General features: G+C 40.6%; 1 protein-coding gene across 1 annotated transcript in view; it reads left to right on the forward strand.

Annotated features, from left to right (window-relative positions):
- Positions 1 to 23,292, forward strand: part of Lars1 (leucyl-tRNA synthetase 1) — a 59,326-nt gene that overhangs the window by 26,758 nt on the left and 9,276 nt on the right. The window contains exons 16-28 of the mRNA XM_021650734.2: positions 871 to 956; positions 1,041 to 1,106; positions 1,187 to 1,269; positions 2,301 to 2,439; positions 3,096 to 3,308; positions 4,058 to 4,115; positions 5,487 to 5,550; positions 15,257 to 15,440; positions 16,964 to 17,054; positions 18,197 to 18,337; positions 19,298 to 19,438; positions 19,732 to 19,842; positions 22,437 to 22,547. Coding sequence (XP_021506409.1) covers positions 871 to 956; positions 1,041 to 1,106; positions 1,187 to 1,269; positions 2,301 to 2,439; positions 3,096 to 3,308; positions 4,058 to 4,115; positions 5,487 to 5,550; positions 15,257 to 15,440; positions 16,964 to 17,054; positions 18,197 to 18,337; positions 19,298 to 19,438; positions 19,732 to 19,842; positions 22,437 to 22,547 — 1,488 coding nt within the window. The remainder of the gene's footprint in view (positions 1 to 870; positions 957 to 1,040; positions 1,107 to 1,186; positions 1,270 to 2,300; positions 2,440 to 3,095; positions 3,309 to 4,057; positions 4,116 to 5,486; positions 5,551 to 15,256; positions 15,441 to 16,963; positions 17,055 to 18,196; positions 18,338 to 19,297; positions 19,439 to 19,731; positions 19,843 to 22,436; positions 22,548 to 23,292) is intronic.

Here is a 23,292-nt window from a genome sequence, read left to right on the forward strand (position 1 = left end):
TTTGTTTTGTCCCCAGACAAGCTGTGTTAAAGCCCTGGTTGTCTTGGAACTCATTCTGTAGACCAGGCTAGGATCGAATTCAGAGAGATCTGCCTGCCTCTGCTGGGATTAAAGGCGTGCACCACCACGCCTGCCTTGTTTTGCTTTGTTGAGATAGGGTCTCTCAGTGTAGCCCAGGCTGACATTGAAACCTTTGCACCTCAGCCTCCTGTGGCTGGGATTATACTGTGGTACCATACCTGCTGGAGTATAGTTTTTGTTTTGATGTTTTTTTAGGTTTAGTCATTAGCCACTGACTTCCTGCTATGGGAAAAAATTACGATTTTAAAAAAAAATTATTTATTTATTTTACGTAATGAGTGCTCTGTCTTTTTGCACACCAGAAGAGGGAATCAGATTCCATTAGATGGTTGTGAGCCACCACGTGGTTGCTGGGATTTGAACTCAGGATCTCTGAAAGACCAGCCAGTATTCCTAACGACTGAGCCACCTCTTTAGCTCAAGACCTTATTTATTTATTTATTTGCTTGTTTGTTTATTTATTTATTTATATTGGAGGATCGCATTATAAGTACAGAGTAGTGAATCACTTGTGAATGACTATTGAATTTAGTTTTTAAAAATTATTCTAGCTTAAAGTGTTTGGCTCTACAATTTATTAAGAGATATTCACACCTAATAAAAATAAATAAATAAAGTTTGAGCCCATGTGGTAGTGCACAACTATCTCAGTACTCGGGGTAGAGGCAGGTGGACCAGAAGTTCAGGACCATCCTCTGGTACATAGCAAGGCAAAGTAGACAGCATCCCTGGGAGGGGAAGGCTTGATTGGATGTGACATCTGCCATGTCTTTATTTACCTTCATTTAGGGAGATGCACTTATCTACATGGAGCCAGAAAAACAAGTCCTGTCGAGGTCCTCGGACGAATGTGTTGTGGCCCTGTGTGACCAGTGGTTAGTCCCTTTTATTTCAAGAAAATTCATGAGTCACTTTGGTCACTTTTGACATTAAGAAAAGTTTATTTTGTTCACTCCCAGGTACTTGGATTATGGAGAGGAAAACTGGAAGAAACAGACATTTCAGTGCTTGAAGAGCATGGAAACGTAAGATGGGGGAAAACAAGATGGGCACGGGAGTGAGGCTGATGGAAGAAAGGACACACTTTGGCCTTTGTTCTTCTTAGATTCTGCGAAGAGAGCAGGAAGAATTTTGAAGCTTCCTTAGACTGGCTACAAGAACATGCTTGCTCAAGAACTTACGGTTTAGGTCAGCAGACTTCCCATCCTACTGTTTGGATGACTGGTTGATTTTGTTAAATAGGCAGAAAATGTACCTTTATTTATTTATATAATTTATTTTTCCTTTCTTTCACTTTTTTCTTGGTGTGTGCTAAGTTGGAAGTGATAGGTATTGGTTAGACGATGAGAAAAACTAGGATGTGGTTCTCTGTACTCTACCTAGTGCTAGATCTATCCTCTCTGACCCACAGGGCTTTTATATTATGATCTGTTTGTTTATCTGTGTGTGTGTGGTGTGAGTATGGTGTATGCAAACAGTATATGCACATTTATGAGCAGGGCATGCATGCCTGTGCATGTGTGGAGGCCAGTGGAGGATGCCTGCTTGTGTTCTGTCACTTTCCAGTACTTCTTTGAGACAGTTTCTTGCTGAACCTGCACCTAGGCTAGCAGCCAGAGCCCCAGTGGTCCTCCTATATCCCCCCATTGTGCCAGGGCTGGGGGATGCAGGATTTTACATGGGTGCTGTTAATCCAAATTTTGTTTATATGTGTGTGCAACAAGTGTTTGTACTCATTGAACCCTCTCTCTAGCCCTGTGACTTTTTTTTTTTTTTTAAGAATTTTATTTATTATTTATACAGTATTCTGCCCAGAAGAGGGCAGCAGATCTTATTAGAGATGGTTGTGAGCCATCATGTGGTTGCTGGGAATTGAACTCAGGACCTCTGGAAGAGCAGCCAATGCTCTTAACCTCTGAGCCATCTCTTCGGCCCACCTTGTGACATTTTTATTAAAGGACTCCAGAGGTTCATCCAGTTTTAGTTTTGTGCACCTATTTTATCTTTATAAATTATTAAAGTAGAATCTAGGGCTTGTTAGTGTGGGGATGTACCTCAATGGCAGAGTGCTTGCCTACCATGTGCAAGGCCTGGGGCTCAAGTCCTAGCCAACAAACAAAGCAAAATAACGTCCTAGACAAGCATCTGTGAAGACAGGGCTTCTGCCCGTGGGCATCTCTTAGCTCCAGTCAGCATTAATGTTTTTTCTTGTGTTGTAGGCACACGTCTGCCTTGGGATGAGCAGTGGTTGATTGAGTCACTCTCAGACTCTACTATTTACATGGCATTTTACACAGTTGCACACCTGTTGCAGGGGGGTGACCTGCATGGACAGGCGGAGTCTCCATTGGGCATCAGGTTGGTACATAGGCTTTTTTTTTTTTTTTTTGAGACAGGGTTTATCTGTGTAGCCTTGGCTGTCCTTGAACTCACTCTGTAGAACTGGCTGGTCTCTAACTCACAGCAATCCACCTGCCTCTGCCTTCTGAGCGCTGGGATTAAAGGCATGCGCAAGCATTGCCCAGCCTAAGTTGGTACAAAGTTAAGGAAAAGAAGTGGTTCAACTGCACATGTTGTGACATTTTGGTTTACATATTTAGACATTCATTCTTTCATGATTATTTTTTTCTTAAGAATGCGGCTAGCAAGAGGCATTCACTTTTAATCCCAATATTTAGGAGTCAGAGATAGGCCATTCTCTGTGAGTTGAAGGACAGCTTGGTCTACGTAGTGAGACCCTGTGTTTTTTTTTTTTTTTTTTTTTAAAAAGAAAGGGAAACAAAAGAATTTGGTTAGCAGTATTTTGTTATGTTTTGCTTTTTTGCTCGGCAACTGAGAAAGTTGATTAAGTAGACCAACCCCGACCCCCATGCTCTCATGCCTTCTCGATTCTTAGGATCCGTTTCTTTTCTTCTTGTTTGATAATTAAGTAATTCAAATCTTAATTCATGATTAGGTAAAAATTCTGATTGTTTTAAAATAATAGTGCGTTTCTTTGCTTTATTTCAATGCAGACCCCAGCAGATGACTAAGGATGTTTGGGATTATGTGTTCTTTAAGGATGCTCCATTTCCTAAGACTCAGATCCCAAAGGAAAAGCTGGATCAGTTGAAGCAGGAGTTTGAGTTCTGGTATCCAGTGGACCTTCGAGTCTCTGGCAAGGATTTGATTCCAAATCACCTTTCATATTACATTTACAACCATGTGGCCATGTGGCCAGAACAAAGGTGAATGCTCACATCTATGCAGGATGCATTTATTGATGGTCAGTAAGGGCATCTTAACGCTTTAAGTATCTAAAGGAATGGCTATGGAGGGCTTAGTTGCATTAACATTAATGTAGAGTGTGCGCTTCTTCCTGTCTTACAGCAACAGCCCAAAGAGTATGTTATATATATATTTCAGGTCATCAAGGGCTAGTGATGTGTTTGGTGAAGGAGTACAGCAGTTTTAAGACAGGTTGTAAAGTGCATAATGCAGTGTATAAAGATAAAAGGCTGCTGTGACCTTTCACCCACCTTTGTACTTACTCAACTCTGCTTTGCTATACTATTGTTTTCTATTTTCTTTTGGAACAAATGTTTATGCATATTCTGGGAATTGAAAGCTATTTATTTTCATTCATGTAAAGGTAACCACATTGCTCCTCTGTTTGTTTTGCATAATAGCATATTTTCAAGAGCCCTGCCTACAGTTTAAAACAGTTTGCTGTGTTTGTCTTATAACTGACAGCCAGTGCTTTGGTTCTTTCCACTGCCTCCTATTGAAAACAGAAGCATAGCACAGGGCGCACTTCTGTGGGATGAGCCAAGCCCCGGTTTTGAGCCCTAGAACTGTAAAACAAAAGCCACCTGCAATTGCAACAAAACCTTTGTTTCAACAAACTGCTTATTGTTACACTAACTTCAGGGTATAATGGAGAACCGCAATTTTGTTTTACTTTTTGTTTTCTGTCTTGCAACATGTGCCTATGAAGTGACAAGTGGCCTGTGGCTGTTCGAGCAAATGGACACCTGCTGCTCAACTCAGAGAAGGTAAGGCTCTGGGCAAGGCTTTTCAGCTGAGGAAGAAAATAGAAATGTGAATGAGTTAGAATTAAGAAAAAAGTTAACTAAATGCTCTAGGAATAATAGCATGAACTGGATTTTAATCTTTTGCTTAAGCAGAACAGATAGTACTGAGGTTTGTTATGATATTGGTATTTAGGATTATAGAAATCAAGACCGGAGGAGAAAGATGAAGAAAAAAGGAAGAATACGGTGCATAAAGATCTTAGAATTATGACCCATTGGATGCCTCTTACCCAGTGGAGAGAAGGCCACTGTGTCTTTTGTTTGCTACTGCACAGCTCTTGAAGAACAAGAGAGCTTGGAGCCTCAGGGGAATTTTATATGTGTATAATACTAACTGTGTTCTTGCCTGCATAGCTACTCCCAGCACCTGTCCTCAGGAGTATTTTCTTTGACTGGCCATGTAGGATTTATTATCAGTAAGCCAGTGTTCTAGTAAAAAGTTATGCAGACTCCCTTCACCTGTCCCTCTAATGTCTACTCAACAGAAACCACAAAAATAAAAAACAAAAAACCAACCTCAAAAGTGACTGCATTTATCTTTGCATTAGTAAGTTAGGTTCATTGCACAACTAAAATGGCAGGGCTGACTATTCTGAGTGTTACCGTAAGTGCTGATGGATAATGCAGACCACGCAGCTCCTTGTACCCATGTCACATTAGCTCCAAGGATCGTGCTAGCTTTTGGACTCTGTTGGTGCATGCATGCTTACATAGATACATAAATAAAAATAAATTTTGTAACTGTTACAATGGATGTGGTTGCAGATTTGAACAAATAGCCGATGGTACAAATTATAGTGTGCAGTGTCAGATGTAGCCATGTCCTAAAAACAAAAGGTGATTTTAAAAGTTCTTCTGTTTTGCTGGGTGTAGTAGCACACACCTTTTATCTCAGCACTTAGGAGGTAGAGGCAGGTGGTGGCTCTTCAAGAGTTCCATTCCCGTCAGGGCTATGTTGTGAGATCCTATTAGAATATGGCATTTTCTTGGTCTGTTGTGAATGCTGCTTCTCTAAGTGCTGCTGGAGGTCCTGAGAGCCTCACTCTACCCTGGTGAACAAATCTATTCTGCTAATGCCTCCAGGCCAGCAAGGCCCTTCCCTGTGTAAGCAGCCAGTATTCTGTTACATTTGAATCAGTTCTGTGCAGACCATCCTTACAGAGGTCACAGTGAGACCCTGTCCTAGCTGCTGACCTCCCCAGTCGTGTCACTTCCTTGTCTTTCGCATTTCAGATTCTTTTGCTTTTCACTTTCATGACCAGTCTGATTAACTTGATTTGGATTGTTTTATTTACATATATTATTAATGCCTGATCACTGCTTTCTTTTTAGATGTCAAAGTCTACGGGCAACTTCCTCACTTTGAGCCAGGCTGTTGACAAATTTTCAGCTGATGGTGAGTGCATTCTTAGCCTTGTACTCAGCTAGGGCTGCAGGAGATAGGTTGAAATTGTTGCTTGTTCTTTTGATTTAAAAAAAAAATTACTATTATTTCGTTAATCTTTTTTATTGTTATCATTTATTACAATTTATTCAATTTGTGTCCCAGCTCTGGCCCCCTCCCTCCTCTCCTCCCAATCCCACCATCCCTCCCTCTTTTCCCCCTCTACCTCTCCCCTAGTCCACTGATAGGGGAGGACCGCTTCCCTTCCCTCTGACCCTAGCTTATCAGGTCTCATGAGGACTGGCTACATTGCTTCCTCTGTGGCCTGGTAAGGCTGTACCTCTCAGAGGGAGGTGATCAGAGAGCCTGCCACTGAGTTCATGCTACAGACATCCCTTGTTCCCCTTACTAGGGCACCCAGTTGGAGACAGAGTCTACATCTGAGCCAGGGTTTTAGGTCCTCTCCATGCATTGTCCTTGGTTGGGGTATCAGTCTCTTCAGGGACCCCAGGGCTCAGTTTTTTTTGGCTCTGTTGGTCTCCTTTTGTAGCTCCTGTCCCCTCCAGGTCTTTCTATCTTCCCTTTCTTTCATAAAATTCCATGCATTCTACCCAAAGTTTGGCTATGAGTCTCGGCCTCTGCTTCGATACCTTGGTCAGTAGAGTCTTTCAGAGGCTGTCTGTGGTAGGCTCCTGTCCTGTTTCCTGTCTTCTCCTGCTTTGGATGTCTGTTGTGTTTGCCCTTCTGAATGAGGATTGATCATCTTATCCAGGGTCCTCCTTGTTGTTTAGCTTCTTTAGGAGTGTAGATTTTAGTATGTTTATCCTATATTATATGTCTAATAACCACTTATGAGTGAGTATATATCATGTGTGTCTTTCTGCTTCTGGGCTACCTCACTCAAGATGATCTTTTCTAGTTTCCACCATTTGCCTGCAAATTTCATGATTGCCTTGTTTTAATACCTGAGTAATATTCCTTTGTGCAAATGTACCACAGTTTCTGTATCCATTCCTCTGTTGAGGGGCATCTGAGTTATTTCCAGCTTCTGGCTATTATGAATAAAGCTGCTATAAACATGGTTGAGCAGATGTCCGTGTTATACTTGAGTAGCTTTTGGATGTATACCTAGGAGTCGTATAGCTGGATCTTGAGGAAGCCCTATTCCTAATTTTCTGAGAAAGCACCAGATTGATTTCCAAAGTGATTGTACAAGTTTACATTCCTACCAGCAATGGAGGAGGGTTCCCCTTTCTCCACATCCTCTCCAGCATGTGTTGTCACTTGAGTTTTGATCTTAGCCATTCTGATGGGTATAAGGTGAAATCTCAGGGTTGTTTTGATTTGTATCTCCCTAATGACTAAGGATGTTGAACATTTTTCTTTAAGTGTTTCTCTGCCATTCAATATTCCTCTAAGAGAATTCTGTTTAGTTCTGTACCCCATTTTTAAATTGGATTACTTGGTTTGTTGCTGTTTAACTTCTTGAGCTCTTTATATATTCTGGATATTAGTCCTCTGTCAGATATAGGGTTGGTGAAGATTCTTTCCCAATCTGTAGGCTGTCATTTGTCCTGATGACAGTGTCCTTCACTTTACAAAAGCTTTTCAGTTTCATGAGGTGCCATTTATTGATTGTTGATCTTAGAGCCTGTGCTGTTCAGGAAGTTGTCTCCCGTGCCAATGAGTTCTAGGCTCTTCCCCACTTTTTCTTCTAACAGGTTTAGTGTGTGTGGTTTTATGTTGAGGTCTGTCATCCACTTAGACTTTAGTTTTGTGCAGGGTGATAAATGTGGACCTATTTGCATTTTTCTACATGTAGACATCCAATTAGACCAGCACCATTTGTTAAAGATGCTATCTTTTTTCCTTGGTGGTGTTTTGGCAATACTAAGTATCCGTAGGTATATGGGTTTATTTCTGGGTCTTCAATTTGATTCCAGTGATCTACCAGTCTGTTTCTAAGCCAGTACCATGCAGTTTTTATTACTGTTGCTCTGTAGTTCAGCTTGAGGTCAGGGATGGAGATACCTCAAGAAGATCTGTTATTGTACAGGACTGTTTTAGCAATTCTGGGTTTTTTGTTTTTCCATATGAAATTGAGAATTTTTCTTTCAAGTTCTGTAAAGAATTATGTTGCTATTTTGATAGGAATTTCATTGAATCTGTAGATTGCTTTTGGCAAGATGGCCATTTTCACTATGTTAATCCTACTGATCCATGAGCATGGGGTATCTTTCCATCTTCTAATATCTTCTTCAGTTTCTTTTTTCAGAGACTTGAAGTTTTTTCATACAGGTCATTCACATGCTTGTTTAGAGTCACACCAAGGAACTTTATATCATTTGTGGCTATTGTGAAGGGTGTTGTTTCCCTAATTTCTTTCTCAGCCCTCTTGTCTTTTTTATACATGAGGGCTACTGATTTTTTTTTTTTTTTTGAGTTAATTTTGTATCCAGGCACTTTGCTGAAGGCATTTATCAGCTGAAGGAGTTCTCTGGTAGAATTTTTGGGGTCACTCATGTATATTATCATATAATCTGCAAATTGTGATACTTTGACTTTTGCTTTTCCAATTTGTATTCCCTTGATCTCCTTCAACTGTCTTATTGTTCTAGCAAGGACATCCAGCACTATGTTGAAGAGATATGGAGAGAGTGGGCAGCCTTGCCTTGTGCCTGATTTCAGTGGGATTGATTTAAGTTTCTCTCTGTTTAGTTTGATGCTGGCTATAGGCTTGCTGTATATTGCCTTTACTATGTTTAGTATCCTATATCTTGTGTCTTGTTTAGTATCTTCTATTCCTGATCTCTCCAAAACTTTAAACATGAATGGGTGTTGGATTTTATCAAATGCTTTTTTGGCATCTAAGGAGATGATCATGGGGGTTTTTTTCCTTCTATTTATTTATGTGGTGGATTACATTGATGGATTTCCATATATTGAACCACCCCTGCATGTCTGGGATGAAGCCTACTTGGTTATGGTGGAATGTTTCTTTTATGTGTTCTTGGATTTGGTTTGCGAGTATTTTATTGACTATTTTCGCATCAATGTTCATAAGAGAGATACGTCTGAAGTTATTTTTTTGTTGGTTTTTTGTATAGTTTAGGTATCAAGGTTACTGTGGCCTCATAGAATGAGTTTGGTAATGTTTCTTCTGTTTCTATTTTGTGGAGTAGTTTGAAGAGTCTTGATGTTAGCTCTTTGAAGGTCTGATAGAATTCTGCACTGAAACCATCAGGCCCTGGGCTTTTTTTGGCAGGGAGAGTTTGATGACAGCTTCTATTTTCATGGGGGATATAGGACTGTTTAATACATTTACCCTGAGATTGGTTTAGCTTTGATAGATGGAATCTGTCAAGAAAACTGTCCATTTCATTTGGATTTTCAAATTTTGTGGTATATAGGCTTTTGAAGTAAGACCTAATGATTCTTTGAATTTCCTCAGTATCTGTCATTATATCCTTCTTTTCATTTTTTTATTTTGCTGATTTGGATAGTTTCTCTCTGCCTTTTAGTTTGGCTAAGGGTTTGTCTAGTTGATTTTCTCAAAGAAGTAGCTCTTAGTTTCATTGATTCTTTGAATTGTTTTATTTGTTTCTAATTTATTGATTTCAGCCCTGAGTTTGATTATTTCCAACCATCTACTCCTCTTGGGTGTGTCTGCTTCTGTTTTTTTTTTTTTTTTTTTTAGGGCTTTCAGGTGTGCCATTAAGCTGCTTGTATGGGATGTCTCAAACTTTTTTTTGAAAGCACTTAGTGCTATGAACTTTCCTCTTAGCACTGTTTTCATTGTATCCTGTAAGTTGTCCTATAAATTATGCCATCATTTTCATTGAATTTTTAGGAAGCTTTTAATTTCTTTTTTTATTTCTTCCCTGATCCAGCTGTCATTGAGTAAAGCGTTGTTTCGTTTCCATGCATGTGTAGGCTTTTTGTTATTTCTGTTGTTGTTGAAGTCTAGTTTTAGGCCATGGTGGTCTGATAGGATACAAGGGATTTTTTCAGTCTTCTTGAATCTGCTAAGGCTTGCTTTGTGTCGGAGCATATGGTCAATTTTGGAGAAGGTTCTGTGGGGTACTGAGAAGAAGGAATACTCTTTTGAGTTTGGCTGAAAAGTTCTGTAGACATCTATTAGGTCCATTTGATTTAGGACCTCTGTAAATGTCATTATTTCCCTATTTAGCTTCTGTCTAGATGATTTGTCCCTTGGTGAGAGTGGAGTGTTGAAGTCTCCCACCTATTAAGATGTTGTGATTGATGTGTGATTTGAGCTTTAATTATGTTTCATTTATGAATGCAGGTGCTCTTGTGTTTGGAGCATAGATATTCAGAATTGTAATGTACTCCTGGTGGATTTTTCCTTTGATGAGAATGAAGTGTCATCCCTCTTTACCTTTTTGAATAATTTTGCTTTAAAGTCTATTTTATTAGATATTAGGATAGCTACTCCAGCTTGTTTTCTGAGTCCATTTGCTTGGAAAACCTTTTACCAGCCTTTTACTCTGAGGTAGTGTCTGCCTTTGTTGCAAAAGTATGTTGCTTGGATGTAGCAGAATGTTGGATCCTGTTTCGGCAACCATTCTGTTAGTCTGTGTCTTTTTATTGGAGAGTTGAGTCCATTGATGTTGATAGGTAATAGTGACCAATGAATGTTAGTTCCTTTTATTGTGAAGTTGGTGGTGATAGTGTTTTTGTGTGCTTGTTTTCTTTTAATTTTTGTTGGGATATTATCTGTATGCTATGTTTTCTTGGGTGAAGTTGTTTTCATTGGATTGGAGTTTTCCTTCTAGTATCTTCTGTAGGGCTGGTTTGCTGTGCAGATATTGCATAAATTTAGTTTTGTCATGGAATATTTTGTTTTCTCCATCTATGTTGATTGAAAGCTTTTCAGGGTATAGTAGTCTGGGTTGGCATCTGTGGTCTCTTAAAGTCTGCCCAGGCCCTTCTGGCTTTTATAGTTTCTGATGAGAAGAGTTTTGTTCGTTTCCTCTTTACGTGCCTCTAATAACTGGGTAAACCTAGCTTTAAAATCATTTTCCTGTGTTTCCGATGGATTAAAATATCCATTGCTTCAGGGGGTTGCTGGTGAAGCCATGATGTCCTGATTTTTGTTGGGCGTGTTCTTACGCCTGCCTCTAGCCATCTGCTGGTCAGTAGCCTTTGCTGTTTGTTCCTGGAGCCTGTACTGCAGACTGCATCCATCCGTCTGTCTCTGGAGTCTGGAGTATTCTTCAGGAAGTTGAGGGAGGTCCACCAGTTTGAGAGTGGGTGTTGGTGTTTCAGATGCAGCTAAGGGATTAAGGTTGCAGGCTCAAGTGTGCAAAGGCAGGGGTGTGTGTGGAGGTGTGCCTGCCTGGAAGGGTGAAGTGAGAGGGAGAAATGCAAGCGAGCGCAGGTTGTGATGCTGGCACAGTGCTCATGCGCACTGTGAATGCGCTGAATGGCTCAGTGGCTCATAGACCTGTCTCAATATAGTGCTCCAAGTGCTCAGATCTGTCTGGGCTGTGCCATCTTGGTTTCAGGAATTATTTGCCTGAACTCCACCAGGAGACCCATAGAACAGGGGCTTCAATGTTGAGAAGCTGTCCAAGGGATCTCTATATTATCCACAGCAGGTGTGTGGATGGGAGGGATCTAATGTCTGGCTGCTAGTGTGGAGGGACCGTGGATCTGGGGCTCTGTATGCACTCTTGAAGAAGCACTCACTTGTAGGCGTATGTGGGAAGCACAGAGGGCCTGTGAACTCACTCACAGGTGTATTCGGTAAGCTAAGAGAGCCCAAGTTTTCTACTCTCAGATTTGGGTCCTCTGTTTGGCCATTAGAGTAAGGAGTCCCTGTTATGGCCGGCCCCCTCCTGTCAGCAGGAGCCAGGGAAGGTGCAGCCGAAAGTGCAGGAGGTTGATAGTTTGTACTCTCAGACCCCAGGATGTCCAATGGGAGGTAGGGGTGCTGGATCTCATCTGTCCCAGCTCACAGGTTGTCCCCTCTTGCCTGGGAAGCCTCAAAGTTGATGCTCTAGCTTCAGATGCCCATTTCACTCACCGGTTTTGGAGTTTTGGCTCTTCTGCCCTTCAGAAACACTGCACACTGGTGGCTGCCATCTTGGAGTCCGTTCTTTTGCTTTTAACACAAATTTAAATACCCAGGTTATCTTTGTTGATAAGCAGCACATCAAGTTAAAACATGAGAATTGCTGATATAATCTGTTTAAGAAAAAACTCAATGTGTTTAGAGACTTTAAAGATGTTTATTTTTTTGTGCATCTATGTATGATGTATGTGTGAGTGTGAGCACAACCGTACTGTATAAGTCAGATGACAGCTTTCTTTTCCCCTCCACAACATTGTTTACAGTGAACAGATGACAGCTTTTTGGAGTGTATTCTCTCTCCACCTTGCTTTGAGGCAAAGTCTTATTTCTCTACTCTGTATGCTTCAGACTAGCTGGCTCACAAACTTGTGGATGAGTCTCCTGAATTCTTAGAAGCTTCACCAGTGGTTATGAGTTGAGGCTAATAAAAACAGTGATTTGTGAGTGTAAACATACATGTTTGTTCAAATCTGTACAAACATCATTGTTTGACAGGCACATCTCATCCATCTAGTAAAAACAGAATGCTTTCTCATTAGGACTTATGACCTTTCCAGTCACAGGTTTTGTCCTGGCTTACAATAGCAGACATGAATATATTCTTTTGGAACAGACCTTAACGCCAAATGGAAGGCTGTTGGTCTCACCCATGACAGCTGAGCCACTGTTGTGCAAGCAGGCACATCTTGCCTAGCATGTTGGTATTTTAGCACACAGGGCCCATAACCGAGCAGGAATGTTGGAGACAGTTCTCTACCAGTAGCCTGCATTGTCCCCTCTGTCAGTACAAAAGCCAGCCAGCAGCGGAACTGGTTGGATCTTTTTTCTTTTAATTAACCCAGCCCTGATTGGGTAACAAAGTATTTAGAAGTACTATGCATTATACCTTGTTGTCTCTCCAAATCTGCAAAACACTCAGATAGCATTATAGCATGTGTATAACAAAACATTTTCCAGAGGCTAGGCAGGACAAGGCAACATCCTGAGCCATTGTCCTGTAACAAGAAGACCTCGGTGCAGCACTCTGAAAGTCTGTTGTTGTCTGTCCTCAGCAAGCGTCAGGTAAGCCCAGAAGTTCACAACTAAGAAGATACTAAAGTCACAGGGAAAGAGGGTCTAAGTCAGCATGGAAAGGTTCTGTCCATTTGGATCAGTTGCTCGCTCCCCAGATCAAGGTTGGGTGCCAAGCATGGATAAGAGATGCTGACTTAATTATCTCCCTCCAGTCCATAGTCACTCTGAGACACTGTATGTCCATATCCTGGAGCTCTCCATGAAGCCTTCCTGGAAGGGTTTCTCCACACCTGATAAACTCAGTGGGCCTGACTTGATCTGCTCAGACTGACTTGGGGGCTAAAGGCGAATGTGACCCTGCTATACTTGCTGGCTTCCTTGGGAAGAGTGGCTCCAGGTTGGCATAGTGGCTTGTATCCTCTCCAATCACTACACCTAGCTGTTGGGGGAGTTCCTGACTGAGCAAGCCATCTATACTCCTAGGAAAACCTTTTTCTTCTCTAGTCTGGGAGGATAATTATCCACCCTTGGGACAGGTTTGGTCTTCTTTACTTGTTTTGTTGTATCATGGAATTTTTCCCCCCCTGTGAACTGCTCCTCAGGCTTTAGACAAACTCCTTAGCACATAGTTTGGCTTCTATCAACTTTTTCCTTAGGATTCCAGCTCAACACAAATCTTGCCACATTGTCTTTGAGTAACCCTGACAGACCTCTTCCTATTGCTTTACCCTTTTCTTATTTCCTCTAACTTGTTCTTTTACTTTACAGACATTCTTTACATGCTGTCTAAGTCACTGACTGCTGTGAAAGTCTTTCCTACGTTATAAACGATCTTCTGTCACCGAACGACTGGGCTTCATACCAGCTGTGAGGTCCATGCTCAGTCAACCTTTTCTTTAACTCCTGTGAACACAGTTCTATCTGGCCCAGTGAACTAGAGTTCAGACACAGCTCCTCTTATTCCTAGTTCCCTCAATAGTGTCTGTCCCTCCTCTGTGGTTCTGTAATTCTTCAAATTTATGGGAACTTTAGATAGAGATAACCAAGTGTTTCTAATGGCTTTCATAAGCCAGTTCACCAGGGACCAATTTCCCTCATACTGTCACAGGTTATGTAGCCTTTGCTCTAAGGAGGAATGGGAAGTTTCATTACTCACTTCTGCCTCCACAGAAGTCAGACTGATCCATCTACTCCAGTGTCTGCACCTTCACAAGCAACGCTGAGACAGGCTCTGCCATTGCTTGTTTGAAAAATCTTCCCTGATTTCAGTCCTTCAAGTATGGAGTATTTGCTGATCACACTAATTTCTTGCATTGGACCATTGTTAATGCCCCTATCTGGCCTCCAGTTTACAGATTTCCTCTTTTTCTACTAAAGGTTGACTTGAGGGTTATCTTTATTGCTCTTACTCTTCCTCTTCACTCTGAATCTTCCCATGGGTTCTAAGTTCTGAGAACCAAGGAAGGGCTTTTGAGCAAAGATCTGACTTTCTTCTGTCTCCCAAGAAGTGGCAAGCCAGCACCTTTATCTCATCCTCTAATTTACATGCCAGATCAGAGGCTAGCTCAGAGGATGCTGCCACATCTCTCTTGTTGCAATTGCTCCTTGATATAAACAGCTTCCTGCTTGGCTGCCATCTTGGCCTCAGATGCATTTCTAAGTACGCACAGCAGAGTCCAGGCAACCTCTGCCACTGCTGCCAACACAGTCTTGACCTTGTACACTAACCTTACTTAAAGGCTGCAAAACTCCCTCTAAACCTTTAACTGTTTTCAGGCTATCTCCAGTGTTTACATGGACCCCACTCATCTAGCAGGCATCCTATCCCATTCAACATCAAAGAAGACTCTCTCCTGGGACTCCTCCCACAGACACTGTTATTCCTGGTGGCTCGGCCTTAGTTGGGTGTTTCACTGCTCATAGCAAAAACCATGCCTCAGCATCATTATCTTCTTAACATGTGCTAAATGTGTGTGAACTGATACAAACACATTCAAATAATACAAATGTGATACAAAGGATAAAACAGTACCTTAAGAGTTGAGAGTCAGGGTTGGGGATTTAGCTCAGTGGTAGAGTGCAAGGCCCTGGGTTCGATCCTCAGCTCTGAGAAAGAGTTGAGAGTCTTAGTTATGCTGTTGATCCAGGACAATCACATATAACATTTATTACTTTCTAAATTATATGTAAGGACTGCAGTGTACCCAACTGGATGCACAATTTTCCCTACAATTTGAGTGGATTTTTTTTTTTTAATTTTGTCTCTTTTGAGACATTATCTTATATAGCTTGGAATGGCTTTAAATTTTCTATGTGGCCAAGAACTTCTGCTTCTAGGTTCAAAGTGCTGGGATTACAGTTGCTTGCCTGGCCATATATATATATATATATATATATATATACCTTATATAAATGAAAATAAAAATAAAAAAATGTAAAACCAAATATATATACATATTCATATATAAGACAGAGTTTCTCTGTGGTGACCAGGCTGGCCTCTTCACTCACAAGTGCCAGCTTCCCATGTGCTGGGATTAAAGGCGTGTGGCACCACCGCCCTGTCAGTAGCTGTGTTTTTAAGTGACCCACTTTGTTTTCTTTCAGGGATGCGCCTGGCTCTGGCTGATGCTGGTGACACTGTTGAAGATGCCAACTTTGTGGAAGCCATGGCAGATGCAGGTATCCTTCGTCTGTACACGTGGGTAGAGTGGGTTAAAGAAATGCTTGCCAATTGCAGCAGCCTCAGAAGTGGACCTGCCAACTCATTCAATGATCGTGTGTTTGCCAGGTAATCCTGGGCTAGCGCTGTGCCATGGGTGTCTGGTTTTTAGGGTGTCTGTTTTCCTTTTTTTCTAAGATAAGTTAAATAATAGAAATAGTTGCTATTGTTGAGGGCCTCCCTATGCTGGGCACTTGATGTTACTCTCCTTAACACAGCCTCATGCAGTAAGAGCGTAGCTGCCTCAGCATTAGAGATGTAAAAGTGGAGGCTTAGCACTTTTTCATTAAATGCCTTGATGTATTAATAGGAGACGTGGAATATGAAGTTGTCTGCATCTTGTAAACCTCTCTGCATTACCTTTCCCTAACCGTCTCCCATTACAGTAGGATAAAATGGTGACAGGAAAAATAAGAGCAAATGAGAAATACCTTCTAAAAAAATGTTCAAGATATTCATTGGCCTTGTGCTGGGAGGAATCCTCAGTGCTAGTGCTACAAAAATGAGTAAGACTTGCTGGAAAGACAAAGCAGTACTAACTGTGAATTCAGTAATGGGTGTAAGGAAGACTCGGGAAGCATAGGAAGTCTGGGTTTCTTGGGAAAAAAAAATAGACACTAGTCTTGCAGGGAAAGGAGAAAACATAGAGTCCCTGGGAAGGTGTGGCATTTGAAGTACAGTATATGTAGATCAGAGACAAGAGATGAAAGAGATCAGGGCCAGGTCAGGTTAAATGAAATTGGGTGGGGAGAGATGAGCTTCTAACAGCGGGTACCCATACTTTCCGTGCGACGCCTGTAAATCCCAGGTACCACTTTAGTTAGGTGATTTTTGTAGTGTGTTTAAGCATTACTAACAATGTTTTCATTGAGGAAGTGTTGGGGAGACAGGGTCTCACACTACCCTAGGCTGGCCTTGAACTTAATACACTCCTGCCTCAACCATCCAAGTACCTGGATTACAGGCCACCATGCCCAGCTCCACCAAGAAACCAAACAACAAAACACTGTTGGGTGTGTTATCATATAAATAGGAGCCTGAATAAATAGTGAAAACTGACATTGCATACAAGTGGGTAGATAAATAGACTTACAGTTTTAAGGAGGACAAAGCAGTTTTGTATTGGGCAATTTTCTTAAAACCAAAAATTTAAAAAGACTGTGTGTGTAAGAGAAAACAGCCTCAGGCATTGGTCTTACCTTCACCTTGTTTGAGACAGGGTCTGCTTTGTAAGCCAGGCCAGCAGGACTGGGGGGTTCCTGGGATTCTCCTGTCTTGGCTTCCCCTCTTCCCTTGGTGCGCTGTTATTGCAGAAGTGTACTGCATCATCTGGCGTCAGTTGGGATCTTGGCATTGGAACTCAAGCCCTCATGCTTGTATAGCAAACGCTCACTGAGCCATCTCCTTGGTCCTTGTATTGAACAACTTGTAATGCTTTTGGTGTCATATTCATTTTGCTGGTTATTGGTCTGTGTGACAGATACATAATACATAAATATGTCATTTAAATGTAAGCATACCATAATATTATGAAATACATAAGATATATAGTTGCCTTTAAACTGAATAGATTTTCTTTCCCTATTCAATAGTGAAATGAATGCAGGAATTATAAAAACAGATCAAAACTATGAAAAGATGATGTTTAAAGAAGCTTTGAAAACAGGGTTTTTTGAGTTTCAGGTATGCTATTCTTTTGGTGTCTAAAACATGTAAGCACTAACATGGTAGATTTCCTTCTTTTTCTTTTTGCCATGAAATAATTGCATGTCTATAGTGTAGACTGAGAATCTTCAACGAGTTTCTGATAAGCTTTCTGATAAATTGTGATTTTAAAGTAGGTTTCTTTGACATTGTGTCTGTGGTATCTATTTAGATAGAAAATTCTGTTCTTATTTTTTACTCATATGCATTAAGGAGAGATCTTTTTCCACTTAGGCATGTGTCACTGTGTCCTGCTGCACAAAAGCATTTTAAATTGATAAATACAAAGGCAAATGTGTAATTAATTGCCATCACCAGGAAAGCAAATGCTTTCTGAGTTTTTCCACAAGGTGTCAGTATTTTTCCAAGTTAGGCATGTCAAGGGCCAGGTGTAGCTTTATTCAATCAGGTCTGTAAAATGTCATTGTTGGGATTTATGTAACTCTCTTTTCAGATGTGGTTAAATAGGGCCAAATGCTGAGCAGAGAAACATTGTATTCATACCCCTTTATGTAAATGTTGCTTTGGGCACCGCTTAGAAAAGAGATGTAGCTTTATGTCTCACTGACATGAAAATGCCTTAACATTGCCAAAGAGAGAGAGAGAGAGAGAGAGAGAGAGAGAGAGAGAGAGAGAACTCTGAGCATGGTGGGCTTGTGCTGGTAATCCTAGTACTTGGAAGACTAAGGCAAGAAGATTTCTGTGAGTTTGAGGTTAGCCTGGGTCAAAGAGTGTGCTCATAAAAATGGAGACAGGGCAAGCCTAGGACACATAGTAAAAACCCTGTTTCAGAAACTCCAAATATTCTGATTTTTTTTTTTCTTGAAGTCAGGAAAATTGAAACAACTTTCTGGTTTATTTTAAATCCAGGGCCTTTCATGTGCTAGACATGTACTCTTGCTACTCAGCTTCCTAGCCTTCTTGCTTGAGAATTATTGATATAAAGACTTAATGTTCTCTCGATAAGAGATTGTTTTTGTGTTGTAGAGTTTAAAAAATAAATTGAAGTGTTTATAATAATTTTTAAAAGACTAATCCTTAATAGATTAAAACCAAGAAACTGAATTTGTCATCTTTTTTAAAGATGAGGAAAATGACAAAACATTTAAATATTTGTATAGGCTGCGAAAGACAAATACCGTGAACTGGCCACAGAAGGGATGCACAGAGAGCTCGTGTTCCAGTTTATTGAAGTTCAGACAATCCTTCTGGCTCCATTCTGTCCACATTTGTGTGAGCACATCTGGACACTGCTGGGAAAGGTATGTCACTGGGTTAAAATGTCCCGGCAGCATGCTTTGGTCTTAGTAAGTGTTGTGATAATGTCATTATTTAATGAGAAGTTCACGAATAATAATAGATTCAACACCATAATTCTATACAAGGTCCATACAAGACAGACACTGTATTTGCATTTGTACATACACAACCTGTATTTGGTAAAAATGTGAACCTATGTATATTGTGTACTGCTTAATTCCTATCTGTGTTTGAGTATCTGTTCAGATGTATATTTGATTGCACGCATGTAACGTTGTTCTTCTAGTGGTTAAAAAAGGTGGAAATATTTTAGAGACTTAAAAATATCATAACAGTGTGATTATAAACAAAAATATAAGGGCATATTTATATAAATGTTCTTGTTGTATATAAAACTGGTACATACAGGGCATATATATATGTGTGTATATATATATATATACATGTATGTGTATATATATGTGTGTGTGTATATGTATTTATATACACATCAGTATATTGGCCTGTTTCGTGTTCCTTTCCAGCCTCTTTAGCCAGGTGTTAGTGTTTTTCAGTCTGTGAGCAAATGCAGAATGTGCTAGTGATCCATATGCCGAATAGTCATGCTTTTAATATTGGGTGTATTAATAGGATAAAGACAGAGAGCATGCATAATTTATATAATAATGATTAAATTTAGGCAAATTAGCATTACATAATTTTCTTTGAAAGTGAGCATATGTGTGTGGGTATTAATATGCTTGTACAAATGGATGCTAATTAAGAATGTAGAGTCAGACTTCACAGCTTGAGTTCTAGGGAACATTAGATCAGGGACTGTGGAAGTGTGCTATGTGTAGTCAGGTTTGAACTTGGGGCACTTGAGTACAGATGGCAGCTGTGGTGTGAAACTGTAAGCAAGGCCTGGAAAGCAAGTGTTGTTTAATCTCACTCAACAATCTTGTTTGTTTTTTCTTTTAAAGCCTGATTCAATTATGCATGCCTCATGGCCTGTGGCAGGTCCTGTGGATGAATCCTTGATCCGTTCCTCACAGTATCTTATGGAAGTAGCACATGACCTTAGATTACGGCTCAAGAATTACATGATGCCAGCTAAAGGGAAGGTGAGGTCATCCTTTAAACAGTTTTAAAAAAGATAACAAACTCATGAAAATTAAGTGATTAAAATGGGCAGTACTCTTCGTATGGTGGATATAGCTCTAAAGCATGTATGTTCTAACTTAAAGGTCTGGAGCATATATGTACTAAATGTTAAGGGTCTGGAGTATGTCTGTTTTAACTGTTAAGGATCTGGAGCATGTATATACTAACTGTTAAGGGTGATGGTCTAGGTACTGAGTGTTCTCACCTTTGGTTTACACAAGACCCTGTGTTTTTCCTTTCTTTTCCTGTATAGAAGACTGACAAGCAGCTACCACAGAGGCCCTCACACTGCACCATCTATGTGGCAAAGAACTACCCTCTCTGGCAGCATGTCACCCTGTCGGTCCTGCGAAACCACTTTGAGGTGATGCTAATTTCCCTTAGTACTGTTGTCTGCTTAGGATATGTTTGGTTTTAGAAGGTTAGCAGTATGGGGGAGGGAGCAGACAGGTGGCCCTTTTTAGTTCTCTCCAGGCAGAGAGTGTCCTTTCTTATTTTCGGTAGCTCATATATGGATGCCAAGAGGAAAACTACCATTTTCAACATTTCTGAAGCTTTCTTAAAACAAACAAAAACAAAAAACCCATACACTGAACGTAGTTGTTTGTAATTAAAAGATGTTTTTATTCTTTTGCATGTATAGTTAAAATGATAAAGCACAGGGACAGAATTTACCTTTTGAATTTATTGTGACTTTAACAGTGATTGGATTCATGAAGGCTCAGCTTTGTAACATTTGGAGTACATTGAAGCTTTGCTCTTTACTATTTAAAAAATTGATGCATAATTATCCATGGGATAATCTCTTAAAGATGTCAGGTCAATACCTACGAAATGAGATAGTTCTGGTTATAGGAAGCCCAGTGTTTAACTTACTTCTGATTTTTTGTTCTTTCTTTTATTTTTATTTTTTTGAGGCAGGGTCTTACTGTGTAGCTCTGACTGGTCAGGAGCTTGCTAGTAGACCAGATAGGCTTTAAGTTTACAGAGGTTCGCCTGCCCCTGCCTCCCAAGTGTTGGGATTAAATGTGTGCCACTACTCTTTGCCTTAACTTTTTGTTTGGTTGTTTGTTTTTAAGGCAGAGTTTCTTTGTGTAGTCCTGGCTGCCCTGGAACTTGCTCAGTAGACCAGGCTGGCCTTCGAACTTAGATCTGCCTACCTCTGTCTTAGTGCTGGGATTCAAAGCGTGAGCCACCATTGCCTGGCTCTAACATTTGTTTTTAAAAAAATATTTAATTATTTTATGTGTATGATTAAAGTATGGAAAATGCATATTAGTTTAACTATGTTACCTGTATGTAGGCATGTCTATGCATCATATGTGTACCTGAACATTGGTGATATATGATAAGTGGTTTGTTTTTTTCTTTTTTTGGAATAGATAGAAATGATACTATTTTTAGCGTCAGAAACTCTAGGGAATCTTTTTTTCTTCATTTTCTTTCTTTCTTTTTTTTTTAAAGTAAAGAATTATTTACTTAAGTATCTTAGGGCTTTGTCTGTATGCATTTTTGCACACCAGAAGATGGCATCAGATCCCTTTATAAATGGTTGTGAGCTGCCATGTGGTTGCTGGAAATTGAACTCAGAACCAGTGCTCTTAGCCTCAATTATTCAAAAGCAGTCATATTTCAGGGCTAGAGAAATGGCTTTTGCCAAGCATCTGGGTTTGATTCTCAGCACCTAATTTAGGCAGCTCACAAAACTGCCTGTAACTCTGGCTCCAAGGGAATTTGATGCCTCTCACTTTCATGGCACCTGCTTTCATGTGCACATATATACACAGACACACACAGACAGAATTGGAGAGAAAAAAATCTCTTCCAAAGTAGTCATATGTTTCGTATAAGAAATGTGTTACCACCCAGGGGTGCAGTGGTGCACACACCTGTAATACCAGCACTCAGGGAGGCAGAGGCAGGTGAATCTCTGTGACTTCAAGGCCAGCCTGGTCTACTGAGTGAGTTACTGAGTGAGTCCAGGACAGCCAAGGCTACACAGAGAAGCTCTGTCTCTAAAAACAACAACCACAAAAAAAAAAAAAAAAAAAGAAAGAAAAGAAAAGAAAGAAAAAGAAAGAAAAGGAGTGGGGCAAAGCCTAGTTGCAGAGTGCTCCCCTAGCATGTGGGAGGAATTAGGTTCAAGTCCCAGTATTAAAAAACTGAACTCCACAAGGAGAACAACAGAGCCAAAATACCTGGGCCTAGGGGTCCTGCAGAGACTGATACTCCAACTAAGGACCATGCATGGAGAGGACCCAGACCCCCTGTTCAAAGGAAGCCCATTGGCTGCTCAGTTTCCAAGTGGATTTCTTAGTAATGGGAACAGGGGCTGTCTCTTTGATCACCTCCCCCTGGAAGGGAGCAGCCTTGCTAGGCCACAGAGGAAGACAACGCAGCCAACCTTGATAAGACCTGATAAGCTAGGGTCAGATAGAAGGGGAGGAGGTCCTCCCTTATCAGGGGACTAGGGAAAGGGCATAGGAGGAGAATAGGGTGTGTAGGTAGGACTGTGAGGAGATGAGGGTGGGGGCTGCAGTAGGGATACAAAGCAAATAAATTGTAATAAATAAATACATAAATAAAATTTATAAAAAGAAATGCATTGCTTTCCATTTTAATATGGCCAATGAAATTAAGATCTTTAAACTTGAAGACAAGTTCTTTATAAGAGTTCACCAGGTAAGCTTGTCTCCAGGAGGGGCTGCTTTTATTAAGGAAGATAAATATTTAGTATACCACACTGTTTCTCATTTGGACTGAGAAGCATGCTTCTTCCATTCGGAGAGGAAGGTCTTTCTGCATCAGACACTGAACTTACACTTGATGATGCTGGCCCAACACCCTTCTCTAACAGCTAGCTGAGGCCACCTTCTGGCAGTCCCTGAGGCATACCCATGGTCTTGCATCACCTTTTAAATATTTTTCTTACATCCCTCTCCTACTCCCCATTTTTAGGCCAATGGTGGAAAATTGCCTGATAACAAAATCATTGCCAGTGAACTAGGCAGTTTGCCAGAACTGAAGAAATATATGAAGAAAGTTATGCCATTTGTTGCCATGATTAAGGTAAGTGAGTGTGGACCACAGGTGTGGCCACTTGAGAAGTGGCTAGCTAGGACAGGAGAGGAAAAGGGAAAAGCTTGGGCACATTCTTCCCCAGTGACATGCTAAAATAGCACTTTTCACTCAGTAATTGTGAGCCATGAATGGTCAGATTTTGAATTTACCTCTAGAAAATATGTGAAAATATATTTTTACCTGAATATGTGAAAATATGTATTCCAGAAGAAAATTAGGCCTAGAGTTGCTGCATTGAATCACTCCCATGCTCTGCTTTCCTTCCTTTCCAGTTTTGGGGCAGAAATACACTGTTTTAGCTGATGTTAGGGCATCATCATTACTTTGACGTGAACCACATTTGAACATTTCTATAGCTTTAGCTGAGTAGCATGAATTACAGTGATAGTGGTTAGATCTGGGTTAGTGGATAGATCTGTGACTGTTGATATTTCTGAGCTCAGTATCAGATTTTTCTTTTCTTTTTAATTGATTCAATTTTTGAGACAAGTCTCACTATGTAGTCCTGGCTAGCCTGGACTTTCCTTGCAATAAGGTTGTCCTTAAGCTCACAGCGATCTGCCTGCCTCTGCCTCTTTTTTTTTTTCCTATCTGAGTCAAGGCTTCTCTGTGTAGTCTTTGGCTGTCCTGGAACTCACTTTGTAGACCAGACTGTCCTCAAACTCAGATCCTCCTGCTTCTTCCTTCCATATTCTGGGATTAAAGGTGTGTGTCACCATGTCCAACAGTAGTA

This window comes from Meriones unguiculatus, chromosome 2 (assembly GCF_030254825.1).
Source record: "Meriones unguiculatus strain TT.TT164.6M chromosome 2, Bangor_MerUng_6.1, whole genome shotgun sequence".
NCBI lineage: Eukaryota > Metazoa > Chordata > Mammalia > Rodentia > Muridae > Meriones > Meriones unguiculatus.